Genomic DNA, 18,690 nt, shown 5'->3' with positions numbered 1-18,690 from the left:
TAACACTACATAACAATACATAACACTACATAACAATACATAACAATACATGCCTTTAACAATACATAACAATACATAACACTACATAACACTACATAACAATACATAACACTACATAACACTACATAACAATACATAACAATACATGCCTTTAACAATACATAACAATACATAACAATACATAACAATACATAACACTACATAACACTACATAACACTACATAACACTACATAACACTACATAACAATACATGCCTTTAACAATACATAACAATACATGCCTTTAACACTACATAACAATACATAACAATACATGCCTTTAACAATACATAACAATACATGCCTTTAACAATACATAACAATACATACCAATACATAACACTACATAACAATACATGCCTTTAACACTACATAACAAAGAGCTTCAGAAACCCTTAACCTAATGTATAGAACCCAATTAGTCCTGTTCAACAGGGAATAGGGTTCTATACGGCCCTGGTCTATAGTAGTGCACTATATAGGGAATAGGGTTCTATAGGGCCCTGGTCTATAGTAGTGCACTATATAGGGAATAGGGCTCTGGTCTATAGTAGTGCACTATATAGGGAATAGGGCCCTGGTCTATAGTAGTGCACTATATAGGGAACAGGGCTCTATAGGGCTCTGGTCTATAGTAGTGCACTATATAGGGAATAGGGTTCTATAGGGCCCTGGTCTATAGTAGTGCACTATATAGGGAACAGGGTTCTATAGGGCCCTGGTCTATAGTAGTGCACTATATAGGGAACAGGGCTCTATAGGGCTCTGGTCTATAGTAGTGCACTATATAGGGAATAGGGTTCTATAGGGCCCTGGTCTATAGTAGTGCACTATATAGGGAATAGGGTTCTATAGGGCCCTGGTCTATAGTAGTGCACTATATAGGGAATAGGGTTCTATAGGGCCCTGGTCTATAGTAGTGCACTATATAGGGAATAGGGTTCTATAGGGCCCTGGTCTATAGTAGTGCACTATATAGGGAACAGGGCTCTGGTCTATAGTAGTGCACTATATAGGGAACAGGGTTCTGGTCTATAGTAGTGCACTATATAAGGAACGGGGTTCTATAGGGCCCTGGTCTATAGTAGTGCACTATATAGGGAACAGGGCTCTGGTCTATAGTAGTGCACTATATAGGGAACAGGGCTCTGGTCTATAGTAGTGCACTATATAGGGAACAGGGTTCTGGTCTATAGTAGTGCACTATATAGGGAACAGGGTTCTGGTCTATAGTAGTGCACTATATAGGGAACAGGGTTCTATAGGGCCCTGGTCTATAGTAGTGCACTATATAGTGAATAGGGTTCTATAGGGCTCTGGTCTATAGTAGTACACTATATAGGGAATAGGGCTCTGGTCTATAGTAGTGCACTATATAGGGAATAGGGTGCTATAGGGCCCTGGTCTATAGTAGTACACTATATAGGGAATAGGGTTCTATAGGGCTCTGGTCTATAGTAGTACACTATATAGGGAATAGGGCTCTGGTCTATAGTAGTACACTATATAGGGAACAGGGCTCCATTTGAGATGCAGACATAGTATGTCTACACTCTTAGAAAACAAGGTGCTACAGTGCATTCAGAAAGTATTCAGACCCCTTTACTTTTTGTACATTTTGTTACGTTACAGCCTTATAATACAAATCTACACACAATAAACCATAATGACAAAGTGAAAACAGATTTTTTTTAAATGTCCGCAAGTGTAAAAAAAATGTAGTTTTTTTTTTACAGAAATGCCTTATATATACATAGGTATTCAGACCCTTTGCTATGAGACTCAATATTGAGCTCAGGTACATCCTGTTTCCATTGATCGTTCTTGAGATGTTTCTACAACTTCATTGGAGTCCACCTGTGGTAAATTCAATTGATTGGACATGATTTGGAAAGGCTCACACCTGTCTACATATCTATATAAGGTCCCACAAGTTGACAGTGTATGTCAGACCAAAAACCAAGCCATGAGGTCAAAGGAATTGTCCGTAGAGCTCAGAGACAGGATTGTGTCGAGGCACAGATCTGAGGAAGGGTACCAAAAAATTGTCCCCAATAACACAGTGGCCTCCATCATTCTTAAGTGGGAGAAGTTTGGAACCACCAAGACTCTTCCTAGAGCTGGCTGCCCATCCAAAATGAGCAATCAGGGGAGAAGTGCCTTGGTCAGGGATGTGACCAAGAACCTGATTGTCACTCTGACAGAGCTCCGGAGTTCCTCTGTGGAGATGGAAGAACCTTCCAGAAGGACAACCATCTCTGCAGCACTCCACCAATCAGGCCTTTATGGTAGAGTGGCCAGATGGAAGCCACTCCTCAGTAAAAGGCACATGACAGCTCGCTTGGAGTTTGCCAAAAGGCACCTAAAGACTCTAAGACATTGAGAAACATGATTCTCTGGTCTGATGAAACCAAGATTGAACTCTTTGGCCTGAATGCCAAGCGTCACATCTGGAGGAAACCTGGCACCATCCCTACGGTGAAGTATGGTGGTGGCAGCATCATGCTGTGGGGATGTTATATGCAGTGTCAAGGACTGGGAGACTAGTCAGGATCGAGAGAAAGATAACAGAGCTAAATGCAGAGAGATCCTTGATGAAAACCTGCTCCAGAGCGCTCAGGACCTCATACTGGTGTAACGATTGTCCTCTTCTTCTGACGAGGAGTAAGAGAGGTCGGACCAATGTGCAGCGTGGTAAGTGTCCATTTTAATATAGAAGACTGAACACTACAAAAATACTAAATAGCAACGTGAATGAACAAACGAAGATCGAAACAGTCCCGTACAAACACAGACACAGGAAACAATCACCCACCACTCAAAAGTGAAACCAGGCTGCCTAAGTATGATTCTCAATCAGGGTCAACGATAGACAGCTGCCTCTGATTGAGAACCATACCAGGCCAAACACAGAAATCCCAAAACATAGAAAAAGGAACATAGACAACCCACCCAACTCACGCCCTGACCATACTAAAACAAAGACAAAACAAAGGAACTAAGGTCAGAACGTAACAACTGGGGCGAAGGTTCACCTTCCAAAAGGACAACGACCCTAAGCACACAGCCAAGACAAACCAGGAATGGCTTCAGGAAAAGTCTCTGAATGTCCTTGAGTGGTCCAGCCAGAGCCCAGATTTGAACCCGATCGAACATCTCTGGAGAGACCTGAAAATAGCTGTGCAGCAACGCTCCCCATCCAACCCGACAGAGCTTGAGAGGATCTGCAGAGAAGAATGGGTCTTAATACTTATGTAAATGGAATATTTTGAGAAAAAACAACCTGTTATGGGCTATTGTATGTTGATTGATGAGGGAAAGAAACCATTGAATCTATTCTAGAATAAGGCTGTAACGTAACAAAATGTGGAAAAAAATCAAGGGGTCTGAATATTTTCCGAATGCACTGTATCTAGAACCTTTCCACAGAGGGTTCTACACGGAACCCAAAAGGGTTCTACCTAGAACCAAAAAATGGTTCTACCTGGAACCAAAAAGGTTATCCTATGGGGACAGACGAAGAACCCTTTTGGAACCTTTTTTTCGAAGAGTGTGGCTAAATGTCCTGTATTCAGCCGGACCTTACTTCCCCCATCTTCGCACTCCTACTCGTACACACCCGCCCTCTGCTTCCTAACCCATCTGCCCCCCACAGATCCGCCTGACAGGGGGCCGTACACGGTATGAGGGGCGGGTGGAGGTGCTGAGCACAGAGGCTAACGGGACCAGGAGCTGGGGCCTGATATGTGGAGGGGCCTGGGGCACCAAGGAGGCCATGGTGGCCTGCAGACAGCTGGGGCTAGGCTACGCTAACAACGGCCTGCAAGTAGGTCTATTAGCCAAGCTAACTGCTTTTCCACTGCTAATATAATATGCTCAAACCAGGTTATAACCGTGGACTACAATTACCATGAATCTCCAACCTCACTTACCATGGCAACTATGGAACACACGTACATCCCCTCAACCAATCATGATATTACATGAATCCCCTCAACCAATCATGATATGACATGAATCCCCTCAACCAATCATAATAATACATGAATCCCCTCAACCAATCATGATATGACATGAATCCCCTCAACCAATCATGATATTACATGAATCCCCTCAACCAATCATGATAATACATGAATCCCCTCAACCAATCATGATAATGCATGAATCCCGTCATGATAATGTAACGAATCAGACATGGTCCACGGACCTCTCACTGTCTTAACCAATAGACCAGTGGTATTCAGAGTTGGGGTCACGCTGGGTCATTTGCAGTGCGGTCGCCAAATTTTAAAACCAAAAATGCAGAGTACAGATCCTTTTATGGGACAATATGGCAAACTCCATTCCATATTGAGAAAGATAATTTGAAAATAACATTTTATTGAGTAAATGTATGTATTTGTTAACTCAATTTTGATAGGAGATAAGAAAAAAATTGGGTCCCCAGAAATTCTCGGGTAAAAAATGAGGTCCTCACTTGATAAGTTTGAATACCATTGGTTTATACTAAATCCCCCAACCCCACCCCATTGCTGCGGGTGATGAGCCAACAGCCAACCATAACATACCAGGTGGCGACACCTCATTGGTTCTCCCTACCCACCAGGAAGGAACCAATGTGGCTCCCTCGCTCCATGACTCACCCTGACATGAACATTCTGACATGTTATTCTATGAGACACTGGGCCCTCAAGGACCGACATGTTATTCTATGAGACACTGGGCCCTCAAGGACCGACATGTTATTCTATGAGACACTGGGCCCTCAAGGACCGACATGTTATTCTATGAGACACTGGGCCCTCAAGGACCGACATGTTATTCTATATGAGACACTGGGACCCTCAAGGACCGACATGTTATTCTATGAGACACTGGGCCCTCAAGGACCGACATGTTATTCTATGAGACACTGGGCCCTCAAGGACCGACATGTTATTCTATGAGACACTGGGCCCTCAAGGACCGACATGTTATTCTATGAGACACTGGGCCCTCAAGGACTGACATGTTATTCTATGAGACACTGGGCCCTCAAGGACTGACATGTTATTCTATGAGACACTGGGCCCTCAAGGACCGACATGTTATTCTATGAGACACTGGGCCCTCAAGGACCGACATGTTATTCTATGAGACACTGGGCCCTCAAGGACCGACATGTTATTCTATGAGACACTGGGCCCTCAAGGACTGACATGTTATTCTATGAGACACTGGGCCCTCAAGGACCGACATGTTATTCTATGAGACACTGGACCCTCAAGGACTGACATGTTATTCTATGAGACACTGGGCCCTCAAGGACCGACATGTTATTCTATGAGACACTGGGCCCTCAAGGACCGACATGTTATTCTATGAGACACTGGGCCCTCAAGGACCGACATGTTATTCTATGAGACACTGGGCCCTCAAGGACTGACATGTTATTCTATGAGACACTGGGCCCTCAAGGACCGACATGTTATTCTATGAGACACTGGGCCCTCAAGGACTGACATGTTATTCTATGAGACACTGGGCCCTCAAGGACTGACATGTTATTCTATGAGACACTGGGCCCTCAAGGACTGACATGTTATTCTATGAGACACTGGGCCCTCAAGGACTGACATGTTATTCTATGAGACACTGGGCCCTCAAGGACTGACATGTTATTCTATGAGACACTGGGCCCTCAAGGACTGACATGTTATTCTATGAGACACTGGGCCCTCAAGGACTGACATGTTATTCTATGAGACACTGGGCCCTCAAGGACTGACATGTTATTCTATGAGACACTGGGCCCTCAAGAACTGACATTTGACACGTGCGCAGTGTTTCCCAACTCTGGACCAGGGTGTTGGGGGGTACTGGAGGACCAGGGTGTTGGGGGGTACTGGAGGACCAGGGTGTTGGGGCTACTGGAGGACCAGGGTGTTGGGGGTACTGGAGGACCAGGGTGTTGGGGTGTTGAGGGCTACTGGAGGACCAGGGTGTAGGGGTGTTGGGGGCTACTGGAGGACCAGGGTGTTGGGGGTACTGGAGGACCAGGGTGTTGAGGGTACTGGAGGACCAGGGTGTTGGGGGTACTGGAGGACCAGGGTGTTGGGGGCTACTGGAGGACCAGGGTGTTGGGGGCACTGGAGGACCAGGGTGTTGGGGCACTGGAGGACCAGGGTGTTGGGGGTACTGGAGGACCAGGATGTTGGGGGTACTGGAGGACCAGGGTGTTGGGGGCACTGGAGGACCAGGGTCTTGGGGTGTTGGGGCTACTGGAGGACCAGGGTGTAGGGGTGTTGGGGGCACTGGAGGACCAGGGTCTTGGGGTGTTGGGGGCTACTGGAGGACCAGGGTGTTGGGGGCAGTGGAGGACCAGGGTGCTGGGGGTACTGGAGGACCAGGGTGTAGGGGTGTTGGGGGCACTGGAGGACCAGGGGGCTGGGGGTACTGGAGGACCAGGGTGTTGGGGGCACTGGAAGACCAGGGGGCTGGGGGTACTGGAGGACCAGGGTGTTGGGGCTACTGGAGGACCAGGGTGTTGGGGGTACTGGAGGACCAGGGTGTTGGGGTGTTGGGGGCTACTGGAGGACCAGGGTGTAGGGGTGTTGGGGGCTACTGGAGGACCAGGGTGTTGGGGGCTACTGGAGGACCAGGGTGTTGGGGGTACTGGAGGACCAGGGTGTTGGGGGTACTGGAGGACCAGGGTGTTGGGGGTACTGGAGGACCAGGGTGTTGGGGGTACTGGAGGACCAGGGTGTTGGGGGCTACTGGAGGACCAGGGTGTTGGGGGCACTGGAGGACCAGGGTGTTGGGGGTACTGGAGGACCAGGGTGTTGGGGTACTGGAGGACCAGGGTGTTGGGGGCACTGGAGGACAAGGGTCTTGGGGTGTTGGGGGCTACTGGAGGACCAGGGTGTTGGGGGCACTGGAGGACCAGGGTGTTGGGGGTACTGGAGGACCAGGGTGTAGGGGTGTTGGGGGCACTGGAGGACCAGGGTCTTGGGGTGTTGGGGGCACTGGAGGACCAGGGTCTTGGGGTGTTGGGGGCTACTGGAGGACCAGGGTGTTGGGGGCACTGGAGGACCAGGGTGCTGGGGGTACTGGAGGACCAGGGTGTAGGGGTGTTGGGGGCACTGGAGGACCAGGGTGTTGTGGGGTACTGGAGGACCAGGGTGTTGGGGTGTTGGGGGTACTGGAGGACCAGGGTGTTGTAGGGTGTTGGGAGTACTGGAGGACCAGGGGTGTAGGGGTGTTGTGGGGTGTTGGGGGTACTGGAGGACCAGGGTGTTGTGGGGTACTGGAGGACCAGGGTGTTGGGGGTACTGGAGGACCAGGGTGTTGTGGGGTGTTGTGGGTACTGGAGGACCAGGGTGTAGGGGTGTTGGGGGTACTGGAGGACCAGGGTGTTGTGGGGTGTTGGGGTACTGGAGGACCAGGGTGTTGGGGGTACTGGAGGACCAGGGTGTAGGGGTGTTGGGGGTACTGGAGGACCAGGGTGTTGTGGGGTGTTGGGGGTACTGGAGGACCAGGGTGTTGGGGGTACTGGAGGACCAGGGTGTTGGGGGCACTGGAGGACCAGGGTGTTGTGGGGTACTGGAGGACCAGGGTGTTGGGGGCACTGGAGGACCAGGGTGTAGGGGTGTTGGGGGTGCTGGAGGACCAGGGTGTTGTGGGGTACTGGAGGACCAGGGTGTTGGGGGCACTGGAGGACCAGGGTGTAGGGGTGTTGGGGGTACTGGAGGACCAGGGTGTTGGGGGTACTGGAGGACCAGGGTGTTGGGGGTACTGGAGGACCAGGGTGTAGGTGTGTTGGGGGTACTGGAGGACCAGGGTGTTGTGGGGTACTGGAGGACCAGGGTGTAGGGGTGTTGGGGGTACTGGAGGACCAGGGTATTGGGGGTACTGGAGGACCAGGGTGTTGGGGGTACTGGAGGACCCGGGTGTAGGGGTGTTGGGGGTACTGGAGGACCAGGGTGTTGGGGGCACTGGAGGACCAGGGTGTAGGGGTGTTGGGGGTACTGGAGGACCAGGGTGTTGGGGGTACTGGAGGACCAGGGTGTTGGGGGTACTGGAGGACCAGGGTATAGGGGTGTTGGGGGTACTGGAGGACCAGGGTGTTGGGGGTACTGGAGGACCAGGGTGTTGGGGGTACTGGAGGACCAGGGTGTAGGGGTGTTGGGGGTACTGGAGGACCAGGGTGTTGGGGGTACTGGAGGACCAGGGTGTTGGGGGTACTGGAGGACCAGGGTGTTGGGGGTACTGGAGGACCAGAGTTGGGAAACACTGGATTAGAGGAAGCACAGACAGGACATCTGATTGACGTCTCCTAATGGATACGTCTGAGACGTAAATCCCCAGTCGAAATGCACAGAAAGTGGCCTATCACTGACTTCCCCTAGGGCCCTTCTGCAGGTGCGTATCGTGGGAGGCAGGACGTACTATGAGGGCCGTGTGGAGGTTCAGGTGGGGGCGCGGTGGGGCACAGTGTGCTCTGCAGGCTGGACCACTAAAGAGGCCATGGTAGCCTGCAGACAGCTAGGCCTGGGATACTCCATGCATGCCATCACTGTGAGTAAACACTGGGAGAAGAAGAAATGTAAATACCGCGGCTCATTCCTACGAGCCAAGGTATTCTACTCCCTTATCACCATACAGGGATATGTAGTTGTCTTACCTGACAGAGACTCACATCGGAGTTATCTTGTTGAAGGTAATAACGTCCAAGAAAAAAGAAACCGGCACACTGCTCTTTAATCAAGCTATGCTACCAGCAAGAGCAGCGTTCAGGTTTCTCTTTTCTTTAAAGCACAGAGAAGAAAGTCAATAGTTCTCTGAGTTAAGGTATTCTACTGTACTGCCTTATCATAGTTGTAAGATGGGCAATCAATTTCATCAGTTGTTTATAAATTGTTGATCGTGCACACATTTAAATGCATTTATCTGCCATAAATTAGCATGAATGCTAACCTAATTGACATACTGTATATCACTCCTCACCTCTCCAACTTGCTAGCTGATGTGTGGTGACCATTCTGGCACGAATGAGTTGCATCACTCAGGTGGGTGCTACACATTGGTGGTGGATGAGTTGGATGAGGAAGAGGTGAGTTTCCCCAGTACACAAGAAAACAAAAAAAACGTCTATCTAGAACGGGGATGGGCAACTCCAGTCTTTAGGGGGCCAGAGTGTTGTCACAGTTTTTCCCAACCCCTGATTAAACCAATCACGTTCTAAATTGAAGATCATAATTAGTTGATCATTGTAGTCAGGTGTGTTAGATGGGGGATGGGGGAAAAAGGGGTGATGAAAGTTGCCCATCCTTGATGTAGAACATAAAAGGGTTCTTTGGCTGTCGCCATGGTTGAACCCATTGAAGAATCCATTTCGGTTGCAGATAGAACCCTTTTCACAGAGGGTTCTACGTTCAAGTCAAAACTGGGTTCTAACTGGAACCCACAACAGTCATTAGGAGGGTTCTACGTTCAAGTCAAACCGGGTTCTAACTGGGACCCACAACAGTCATTAGGAGGGTTCTACGTTCAAGTCAAACCGGGTTCTAACTGGGACCCACAACAGTCATTAGGAAGGGTTCTACGTTCAAGTCAAACCGGGTTCGGAAAGGGTTCTTCCGTGGGGACACCTAAAGAACCCTTTTGGATGTATTTGTTTCTATGTGTGTATTGCACTTTGAGATACACTTTATAAATCAGAACCTCTTAATGTCTGTGCTCTGTTTGTGTGTTTTTGTTTTGTTTATCCTGCCCCCCCTCCCCTGCCCCCCATCTCTAAGGAAACATGGTACTGGGACAGCAGTAACGTAACAGAGATGGTGATGAGTGGAGTGAAGTGTACAGGGAGCGAGATGTCTCTGAGCCACTGTCAGCATCACAAAACCGTCAGCTGTCAGAAGACGGCTGCTAAGTTCTCTGCCGGCGTCATCTGCTCAGAGAGTGAGTTACGCTGTTTATAAATGGACGTAACAGTGTTATGACACAATCGTAAGCGTTAGTAACACAGTAACAGAATCATAAACATGAATAAACCCTACGATTCTAGAGTGGGTGACCAGAATGCTCAACCAGTATGAGCTAGATATAGTATTGGCTTGTTATTATACATTGATACAGATATAGTATTGGCTTGTTATTATACATTGATACAGATATAGTATTGGTCTGTTATTATACATTGATACAGATATAGTATTGGTCTGTTATTATACATTGATACAGATATAGTATTGGCTTGTTATTATACATTGATACAGATATAGTATTGGCTTTTTATTATACATTGATACAGATGTAGTATTGGCTTGTTATTATACATTGATACAGATATAGTATTGGCTTGTTATTATACATTGATACAGATATAGTATTGGCTTGTTATTATACAATGTAATCACCTGACATAGAAGGAACTAAAATTGAGCTGGAAACTACATGTTGACGATTTGACTGTTATTACCCTCTTCTTCTCTCTTCTCCTCCTCTTCATCCCTCGTCTCCTCCCCCTCCCATCTCCTCTTCATCCCTCGTCTCATCTCCTCTTCCTCCTCTCCTCCCCCTCTCCTCTTCCTATCTCCTCTCCTCCTCTCCTCTCCTCCCCCTCTCCTCTTCCTATCTCCTCTCCTCCTCTCCTCCCCTCTCCTCTTCCCTCATCTCCTCTCCTCCCCCTCTCCTCTTCCTATCTCCCTCTCCTCCTCTCCACCCCTCTCCTCTTCCCTCATCTCCTCTCCTCCCCCTCTCCTCTCCTCCCCCTCTCCTCTTCCCTCATCTCCTCTTCCCTCGTCTCCCATCCTCCTCCTCTCCTCCCCCTCTCCTCTTCCTCGTCTCCCATCCTCCTCCTCTCCTCCCCCTCTCCTCTTCCCCTCGTCTCCCATCCTCCTCCTCTCCCCCTCTCCTCGTCCCTCATCTCCCATCCTCCACCTCTCCTCCCCCTCTCCTCTTCCTATCTCCTCTCCTCCTCTCCTCTCCTCCCCCTCTCCTCTTCCTATCTCCTCTCCTCCTCTCCTCCCCTCTCCTCTTCCCTCATCTCCTCTCCTCCCCCTCTCCTCTTCCTATCTCCTCTCCTCCTCTCCACCCCCTCTCCTCTTCCCTCATCTCCTCTCCTCCCCCTCTCCTCTCCTCCCCCTCTCCTCTTCCCTCATCTCCTCTTCCCTCGTCTCCCATCCTCCTCCTCTCCTCCCCCTCTCCTCTTCCCTCGTCTCCCATCCTCCTCCTCTCCCCCCTCTCCTCGTCCCTCATCTCCCATCCTCCACCTCTCCTCCCCCTCTCCTCTTCCCTCATCTCCTCTCCTCCCCTCTCCTCGTCCCTCATCTCCTCTCCTCTTCCCTCCTCCTCTCTCCTCCTCTCCTCCACCTCTCCTCCCCCTCCCCTCCTCTCCTCCTCCCCTCCTCCTCCTCTCCTCTTCCCTCATCTCCCATCCTCCTCCTCTCCTCCCCCTCTCCTCCTCCTCCTCTCCTCCTCCTCCTCCTCCCTCCTCCTCTCCTCCTCTCCTCCCCTCCCCCCCTCCCCCCCTCCTCCTCTCCCCTCCTCCTCCCCCTCCTCCTCCTCCTCCTCCTCTCCTCCCCCTCCTCCCCCTCCTCCTCCCCCTCCTCCTCCCTCCCTCCCCCTCTCCTCCCCCTCTCCCCCTCCTCCCCATCCTCCTCCTCCTCCTCCTCTCCTCCCCATCCTCCTCCTCCTCTCCTCCCCCTCCTCCTCCTCCCTCTCCTCCTCCCCTCCCTCCTCCTCCTCCTCCTCCTCCCCCTCCTCCTCCCCTCCTCCTCCTCTCCTCCTCTCCTCCTCCCAGCTGCGTCTGACCTGGTCCTGAATGCTCCCCTGGTCCAGCAGTCCGTGTACATTGAGGACCGCCCGCTCCACATGTTGTACTGTGCAGCAGAGGAGAACTGTCTGTCTAAGTCTGCTGCTAGTGCTAACTGGCCCTACGGACACCGCCGCCTGCTACGGTTCTCCTCTCAGATCCACAACATCGGACGGGCCGACTTCAGGCCCAAGGCCGGACGCCACTCCTGGGTCTGGCACGCCTGTCACGGGTAACTATGGCCACCTAATCATCTAGATTTGTGGTTCCCAAACGTTAAATAGTCCTGTACCCCTTCAAACATTCAACCTCCAGCTGCGTACCCCCTCTAGAACCGGGGTCAGCGCACTCTCAAATGATGTTTTTTTTTGCCATCATTGTAAACCTGCCACACACACACACACACACACACACACACACACACACACACACACACACACACACACTATACGATATATTTATTAAACAACATTATTAAACATGAGTTTTTGTCACAACCCGACTCGTGGGAAGTGACAAAGAGCTCATAGGACCAGGCCACAAATAATAATATAATAATAATCATTTTGCTCTTTATTTAACCATCTTACATATAAAACCTTATTTGTTCATCGGAAATGGTGAATAACACACCACAGGTTAATGAGAAGGGTGTGCTTGAAAGGATGCATATAACTCTGCAATGTTGGGTTCTATTGGAGAGAGTCTCAGTGTTAAATCACTTTCCACACACAGTCTGTGCCTGTATTTATGTGTCATGCTAGTGAGGGCCGAGAATCCACTCTCACATAGGTACGTGGTTGCAAAGGGCATCAGTGTCTTTTTTGCCAAGGCAGGATACTCTGAGCGCAGCCCTATCCAGAAATCTGACAGTGGCTTCTGATTTAAATTAGATTTTTACAGAACCGCTTGTTGCAATTTCGATGAGGCTCTCTTGATCAGATAACTGTAAGTGGACTGGAGGCAGGGCATGAAAGGGATAATGAATCCAGTTGTTTGTGTCGTCCATTTTGGGAAAGTACCTGTGTAATTGCCCACCCAACTCACTCAGGGGCTTCGCTATATCCCATTTGACATTGTCCGGAAACTTGAGTTCAATGATTATATTAGATATGATATTAGATTAGATTAGTTAATATATTAGATTAGTTCATATTAGATATTAGATTTGATTAGATTAGTTAATATTAGATATTAGATTAGATAATATTAGATATTAGATTAGATTAGTTAATATTAGATATTAGATTAGATTAGTTAATATTAGATATTCGATTAGATTAGTTAATATTAGATATTAGATTAGATAATATTAGATATTAGATTAGATTAGTTAATATTAGATATTAGATTAGATTAGTTAATATTAGATATTAGATTAGATTCGTTAATATTAGATATTAGATTAGATTAGTTAATATTAGATATTATATTTGATTAGATTATTTAATATTAGATATTAGATTTGATTAGATTAGTTAATATTAGATATTAGATTAGATTAGTTCATATTAGATTAGATTAGTTAATATTAGATATTCGATTAGATTAGATTAGTTAATATTAGATATTAGATTAGATTAGTTAATATTAGATATTAGATTAGATTAGTTCATATTAGATATTAGATTAGATTAGTTAATATTAGATATTATATTTGATTAGATTAGTTAATATTAGATATTAGATTAGATTAGTTAATATTAGATATTAGATTAGATTAGTTAATATTAGATATTAGATTAGATTAGTTAATATTAGATATTAGATTAGATTAGATTAGTTAATATTAGATTAGTCCAGTGGTCACCAACTTTATGAGTCAAGATTACTTTCTGAATCCAAAAGCAAGCCGTGATCTACCGCTCAGATGATTCTTTTTTTTTAAACATTACTTAAAAAACCATAAGCTTATGCTACATTAACCTACTGAGACACAAGCCACTGAGAATAACTACACAAGCTTATCGGAACACTTTTGTCACGGCTGGCTGAAGGACTGGACCAAGGTGCAACATGGTAAGCTTATTCTTTATTCAAAATGACGCCGACAAATGAAGAACATAAACCAAACCGTGAAGCTTTGGGCTATGTGCCCTGAACAAAGACGAACCGTGAAGCTTGGGCTATGTGCCCTGAACAAAGACAAACTGTGAAGCTTTGGGCTATGTGCCCTGAACAAAGACAAACCGTGAAGCTTTGGGCTATGTGCCCTGAACAAAGACAAACCGTGAAGCTTTGGGCTATGTGCCCTGAACAAAGACAAACTGTGAAGCTATGTGCCCTGAACAAAGACAAACCGTGAAGCTATGTGCCCTGAACAAAGACAAACCTTAAGCTTTGGGCTATGTGCCCTGAACAAAGACAAACCGTGAAGTTTTGGGCTATGTGCCCTGAACAAAGACAAACCGTGAAGCTTTGGGCTATGTGCCCTGAACAAAGACAAACCGTGAAGCTTTGGGCTATGTGCCCTGAACAAAGACAAACCGTGAAACTTTGGGCTATGTGCCCTGAACAAAGACAAACCGTGAAGCTATGTGCCCTGAACAAAGACAAACCTTAAGCTTTGGGCTATGTGCCCTGAACAAAGACAAACCGTGAAGCTTTGGGCTATGTGCCCTGAACAAAGACAAACCGTGAAGCTTTGGGCTATGTGCCCTGAACAAAGACAAACCGTGAAACTTTGGGCTATGTGCCCTGAACAAAGACAAACCGTGAAGCTTTGGGCTATGTGCCCTGAACAAAGACAAACCGTGAAACTTTGGGCTATGTGCCCTGAACAAAGACAAACCATGAAACTTTGGGCTATGTGCCCTGAACAAAGACAAACCGTGAAACTTTGGGCTATGTGCCCTGAACAAGGACAAACCGTGAAGCTTTGGGCTATGTGCCCTGAACAAGGACAAACCGTGAAACTTTGGGCTATGTGCCCTGAACAAAGACAAACCATGAAGCTTTGGGCTATGTGCCCTGAACAAGGACAAACCGTGAAACTTTGGGCTATGTGCCCTGAACAAAGACAAAGTTAACTTCCCACAAAACAGGTGGGGAAAAAGGGCACCTAAGTATGGTTCTCAAACGGATACAACGATAGACGGATGTCCCTGATTGAGAACCATACCAGGCCAAGACATAGAAATACAACACATAGAAAAAAGGACATAGAATGCCCACCCTAGTCACACCCTGGCCTAACCAAAATAGAGAATAAAAAGCCTGTCTATGGCCAGGGAGTGACAACTTTGTTATACTTATTCATTACAACTGCAGTTCTGGTTGTCCTCATTCATTACAGCTGCAGTGCTGGTTGTCCTCATTCATTACAGCTGCAGTGCTGGTTGTCCTCATTCATTACAGCTGCAGTGCTGGTTGTCCTCATTCATTACAACTGCAGTGCTGGTTGTCCTCATTCATTACAACTGCAGTGCTGGTTGTCCTCATTCATTACAGCTGCAGTGCTGGTTGTCCTCATTCATTACAGCTGCAGTGCTGGTTGTCCTCATTCATTACAACTGCGGTGCTGGTTGTAGTCATTCATTACAGCTGCAGTGCTGGTTGTCCTCATTCATTACAACTGCGGTGCTGGTTGTAGTCATTCATTACAACTGCAGTGCTGGTTGTAGTCATTCATTACAGCTGCAGTGCTGGTTGTCCTCATTCATTACAACTGCAGTGCTGGTTGTCCTCATTCATTACAGCTGCAGTGCTGGTTGTCCTCATTCATTACAACTGCGGTGCTGGTTGTAGTCATTCATTACAACTGCAGTGCTGGTTGTAGTCATTCATTACAACTGCAGTGCTGGTTGTAGTCATTCATTACAGCTGCAGTGCTGGTTGTAGTCATTCATTACAGCTGCAGTGCTGGTTGTCCTCATTCATTACAACTGCAGTGCTGGTTGTCCTCATTCATTACAGATGCAGTGCTGGTTGTCCTCATTCATTACAGCTGCAGTGCTGGTTGTCCTCATTCATTACAGCTGCAGTGCTGGTTGTCCTCATTCATTACAGCTGCAGTGCTGGTTGTCCTCATTCATTACAGCTGCAGTGCTGGTTGTAGTCATTCATTACAGCTGCAGTGCTGGTTGTAGTCATTCATTACAGCTGCAGTGCTGGTTGTCCTCATTCATTACAACTGCAGTGCTGGTTGTCCTCATTCATTACAACTGCAGTGCTGGTTGTCCTCATTCATTACAGCTGCAGTGCTGGTTGTCCTCATTCATTACAACTGCAGTGCTGGTTGTCCTCATTCATTACAGCTGCAGTGCTGGTTGTCCTCATTCATTACAACTGCAGTGCTGGTTGTCCTCATTCATTACAGCTGCAGTGCTGGTTGTAGTCATTCATTACAGCTGCAGTGCTGGTTGTCCTCATTCATTACAGCTGCAGTGCTGGTTGTAGTCATTCATTACAGCTGCAGTGCTGGTTGTCCTCATTCATTACAGCTGCAGTGCTGGTTGTAGTCATTCATTACAACTGCAGTGCTGGTTGTAGTCATTCATTACAGCTGCAGTGCTGGTTGTAGCGTGAGTGGAAGTAGGGAGAACATGCCTTTTATGACTTATAAAAGTGTTGAACAAAGTGTTGACAGTGCCGAATAACAAAATGGGAACACTTTGCCTTCCAGGCGCTATGGCTGATGAATCAGGTGCACCTACCACCAACAGTGCTGAATAACAAAATGGGAACACTTTGCCTTCCCGGCGCTATGGCTGATGAATCAGGTGCACCTACCACCAACAGTGCTGAACGAAAAACAAAATAGGAACGCAAGGTTTTATCATTGTTTTTTTGTTTTTTACAAATGTGCCTTTGGAGATGGACCAGTGCATGAGGCTATGTGAGAGGTTACAGACCTACAGTCCAGTGTTCAGTTAGGCTACTATTCCATTTAACCAATCAGAACAGTTCCCTTGATTCGTTGAATTTGTACATCGCATCACAACATCGCCGGTGCTGCTATCGTCCTCTTTCACCACTTCACCAACAGTCGGCTACTGTTCTCTCCTTTTTCGTCCTCTTTCACCACTTCACCAACAGTCGGCTACTGTTCTCTCCTTTTTCGTCCTCTTTTACCACTTCACCAACAGTCGGCTACTGTTCTCTCCTTTTTCGTCCTCTTTTACCACTTCACCAACAGTCGGCTACTGTTCTCTCCTTTTTCGTCCTCTTTTACCACTTCACCAACAGTCGGCTACTGTTCTCTCCTTTTTCGTCCTCTTTTACCACTTCACCAACAGTCGGCTACTGTTCTCTCCTTTTTCGTTCTCTTTCACCACTTCACCAACAGTCGGCTACTGTTCTCTCCTTTTTCGTCCTCTTTCACCACTTCACCAACAGTCGGCTACTGTTCTCTCCTTTTCGTCCTCTTTCACCACTTCACCAACAGTCGGCTACTGTTCTCTCCTTTTCGTCCTCTTTCACCACTTCACCAACAGTCGGCTACTGTTCTCTCCTTTTTCGTCCTCTTTCACCACTTCACCAACAGTCGGCTACTGTTCTCTCCTTTTTCGTCCTCTTTCACCACTTCACCAACAGTCGGCTACTGTTCTCTCCTTTTTCGTCCTCTTTCACCACTTCACCAACAGTCGGCTACTGTTCTCTCCTTTTTCGTCCTCTTTCACCACTTCACCAACAGTCGGCTACTGTTCTCTCCTTTTTCGTCCTCTTTCACCACTTCACCAACAGTCGGCTACTGTTCTCTCCTTTTTCGTCCTCTTTCACCACTTCACCAACAGTCGGCTACTGTTCTCTCCTTTTTCGTCCTCTTTCACCACTTCACCAACAGTCGGCTACTGTTCTCTCCTTTTTCGTCCTCTTTTACCACTTCACCAACAGTCGGCTACTGTTCTCTCCTTTTTCGACCCTCTTTTACCACTTCACCAACAGTCGGCTACTGTTCTCTCCTTTTTCGTCCTCTTTCACCACTTCACCAACAGTCGGCTACTGTTCTCTCCTTTTTCGTCCTCTTTCACCACTTCACCAACAGTCGGCTACTGTTCTCTCCTTTTTCGTCCTCTTTCACCACTTCACCAACAGTCGGCTACCGTTCTCTCCTTTTTCGTCCTCTTTTACCACTTCACCAACAGTCGGCTACTGTTCTCTCCTTTTTCGACCCTCTTTTACCACTTCACCAACAGTCGGCTACTGTTCTCTCCTTTTTCGACCCTCTTTTACCACTTCACCAACAGTCGGCTACTGTTCTCTCCTTTTTCGACCCTCTTTTACCACTTCACCAACAGTCGGCTACTGTTCTCTCCTTTTTCGACCCTCTTTTACCACTTCACCAACAGTCGGCTACTGTTCTCTCCTTTTTCGTCCTCTTTTACCACTTCACCAACAGTCGGCTACTGTTCTCTCCTTTTTCGTCCTCTTTCACCACTTCACCAACAGTCGGCTACTGTTCTCTCCTTTTTCGTCCTCTTTTACCACTTCACCAACAGTCGGCTACTGTTCTCTCCTTTTTCGTCCTCTTTCACCACTTCACCAACAGTCGGCTACTGTTCTCTCCTTTTTCGACCCTCTTTTACCACTTCACCAACAGTCGGCTACTGTTCTCTCCTTTTTTGCAGCTTTTCTCTTATTGAATTAAACTCGGACATTGTCTTTTTTTTCCTCAGTGGATTGATGTTAACTTTTTCTGTCCAAGTTCCCAAAAGCATAGGTATGACAGGTATGACAGGTATAACAGATAAGACAGGTATGACAGATATGACAGGTATGACAGGTATGACAGGTATGACAGGTATTACAGATATGACAGGTATGACGGGTATGACAGGTATGACAGGTATGACAGGTATTACAGATATGACAGATATGACAGGTATAACAGGTATGACGGGTATGACAGGTAT

The 18,690-nt window shown here is 47.4% G+C and overlaps 1 protein-coding gene across 4 annotated transcripts in view; it reads left to right on the top strand.

Annotated features, from left to right (window-relative positions):
- The window catches only part of loxl3b (lysyl oxidase-like 3b), a 110,632-nt gene that overhangs the window by 82,687 nt on the left and 9,255 nt on the right, over positions 1-18,690 (top strand). For 2 of the 4 annotated variants that reach the window (XM_065025967.1, XM_065025968.1), the window contains 3 exons: positions 3,695-3,865; positions 9,822-9,981; positions 11,825-12,068. In XM_065025967.1, coding sequence (XP_064882039.1) covers positions 3,695-3,865; positions 9,822-9,981; positions 11,825-12,068 — 575 coding nt within the window. Of the gene's footprint in view, positions 1-3,694; positions 3,866-8,442; positions 8,599-9,821; positions 9,982-11,824; positions 12,069-18,690 lie in introns of all 4 variants that reach the window. The other 2 variants (XM_065025970.1, XM_065025969.1) reach the window with 2 other exon arrangements.

Source organism: Oncorhynchus nerka, linkage group LG12, assembly GCF_034236695.1.
Source record: "Oncorhynchus nerka isolate Pitt River linkage group LG12, Oner_Uvic_2.0, whole genome shotgun sequence".
Taxonomy (NCBI): domain Eukaryota; kingdom Metazoa; phylum Chordata; class Actinopteri; order Salmoniformes; family Salmonidae; genus Oncorhynchus; species Oncorhynchus nerka.
This window is presented reverse-complemented; position numbering and strand designations above follow the sequence as displayed.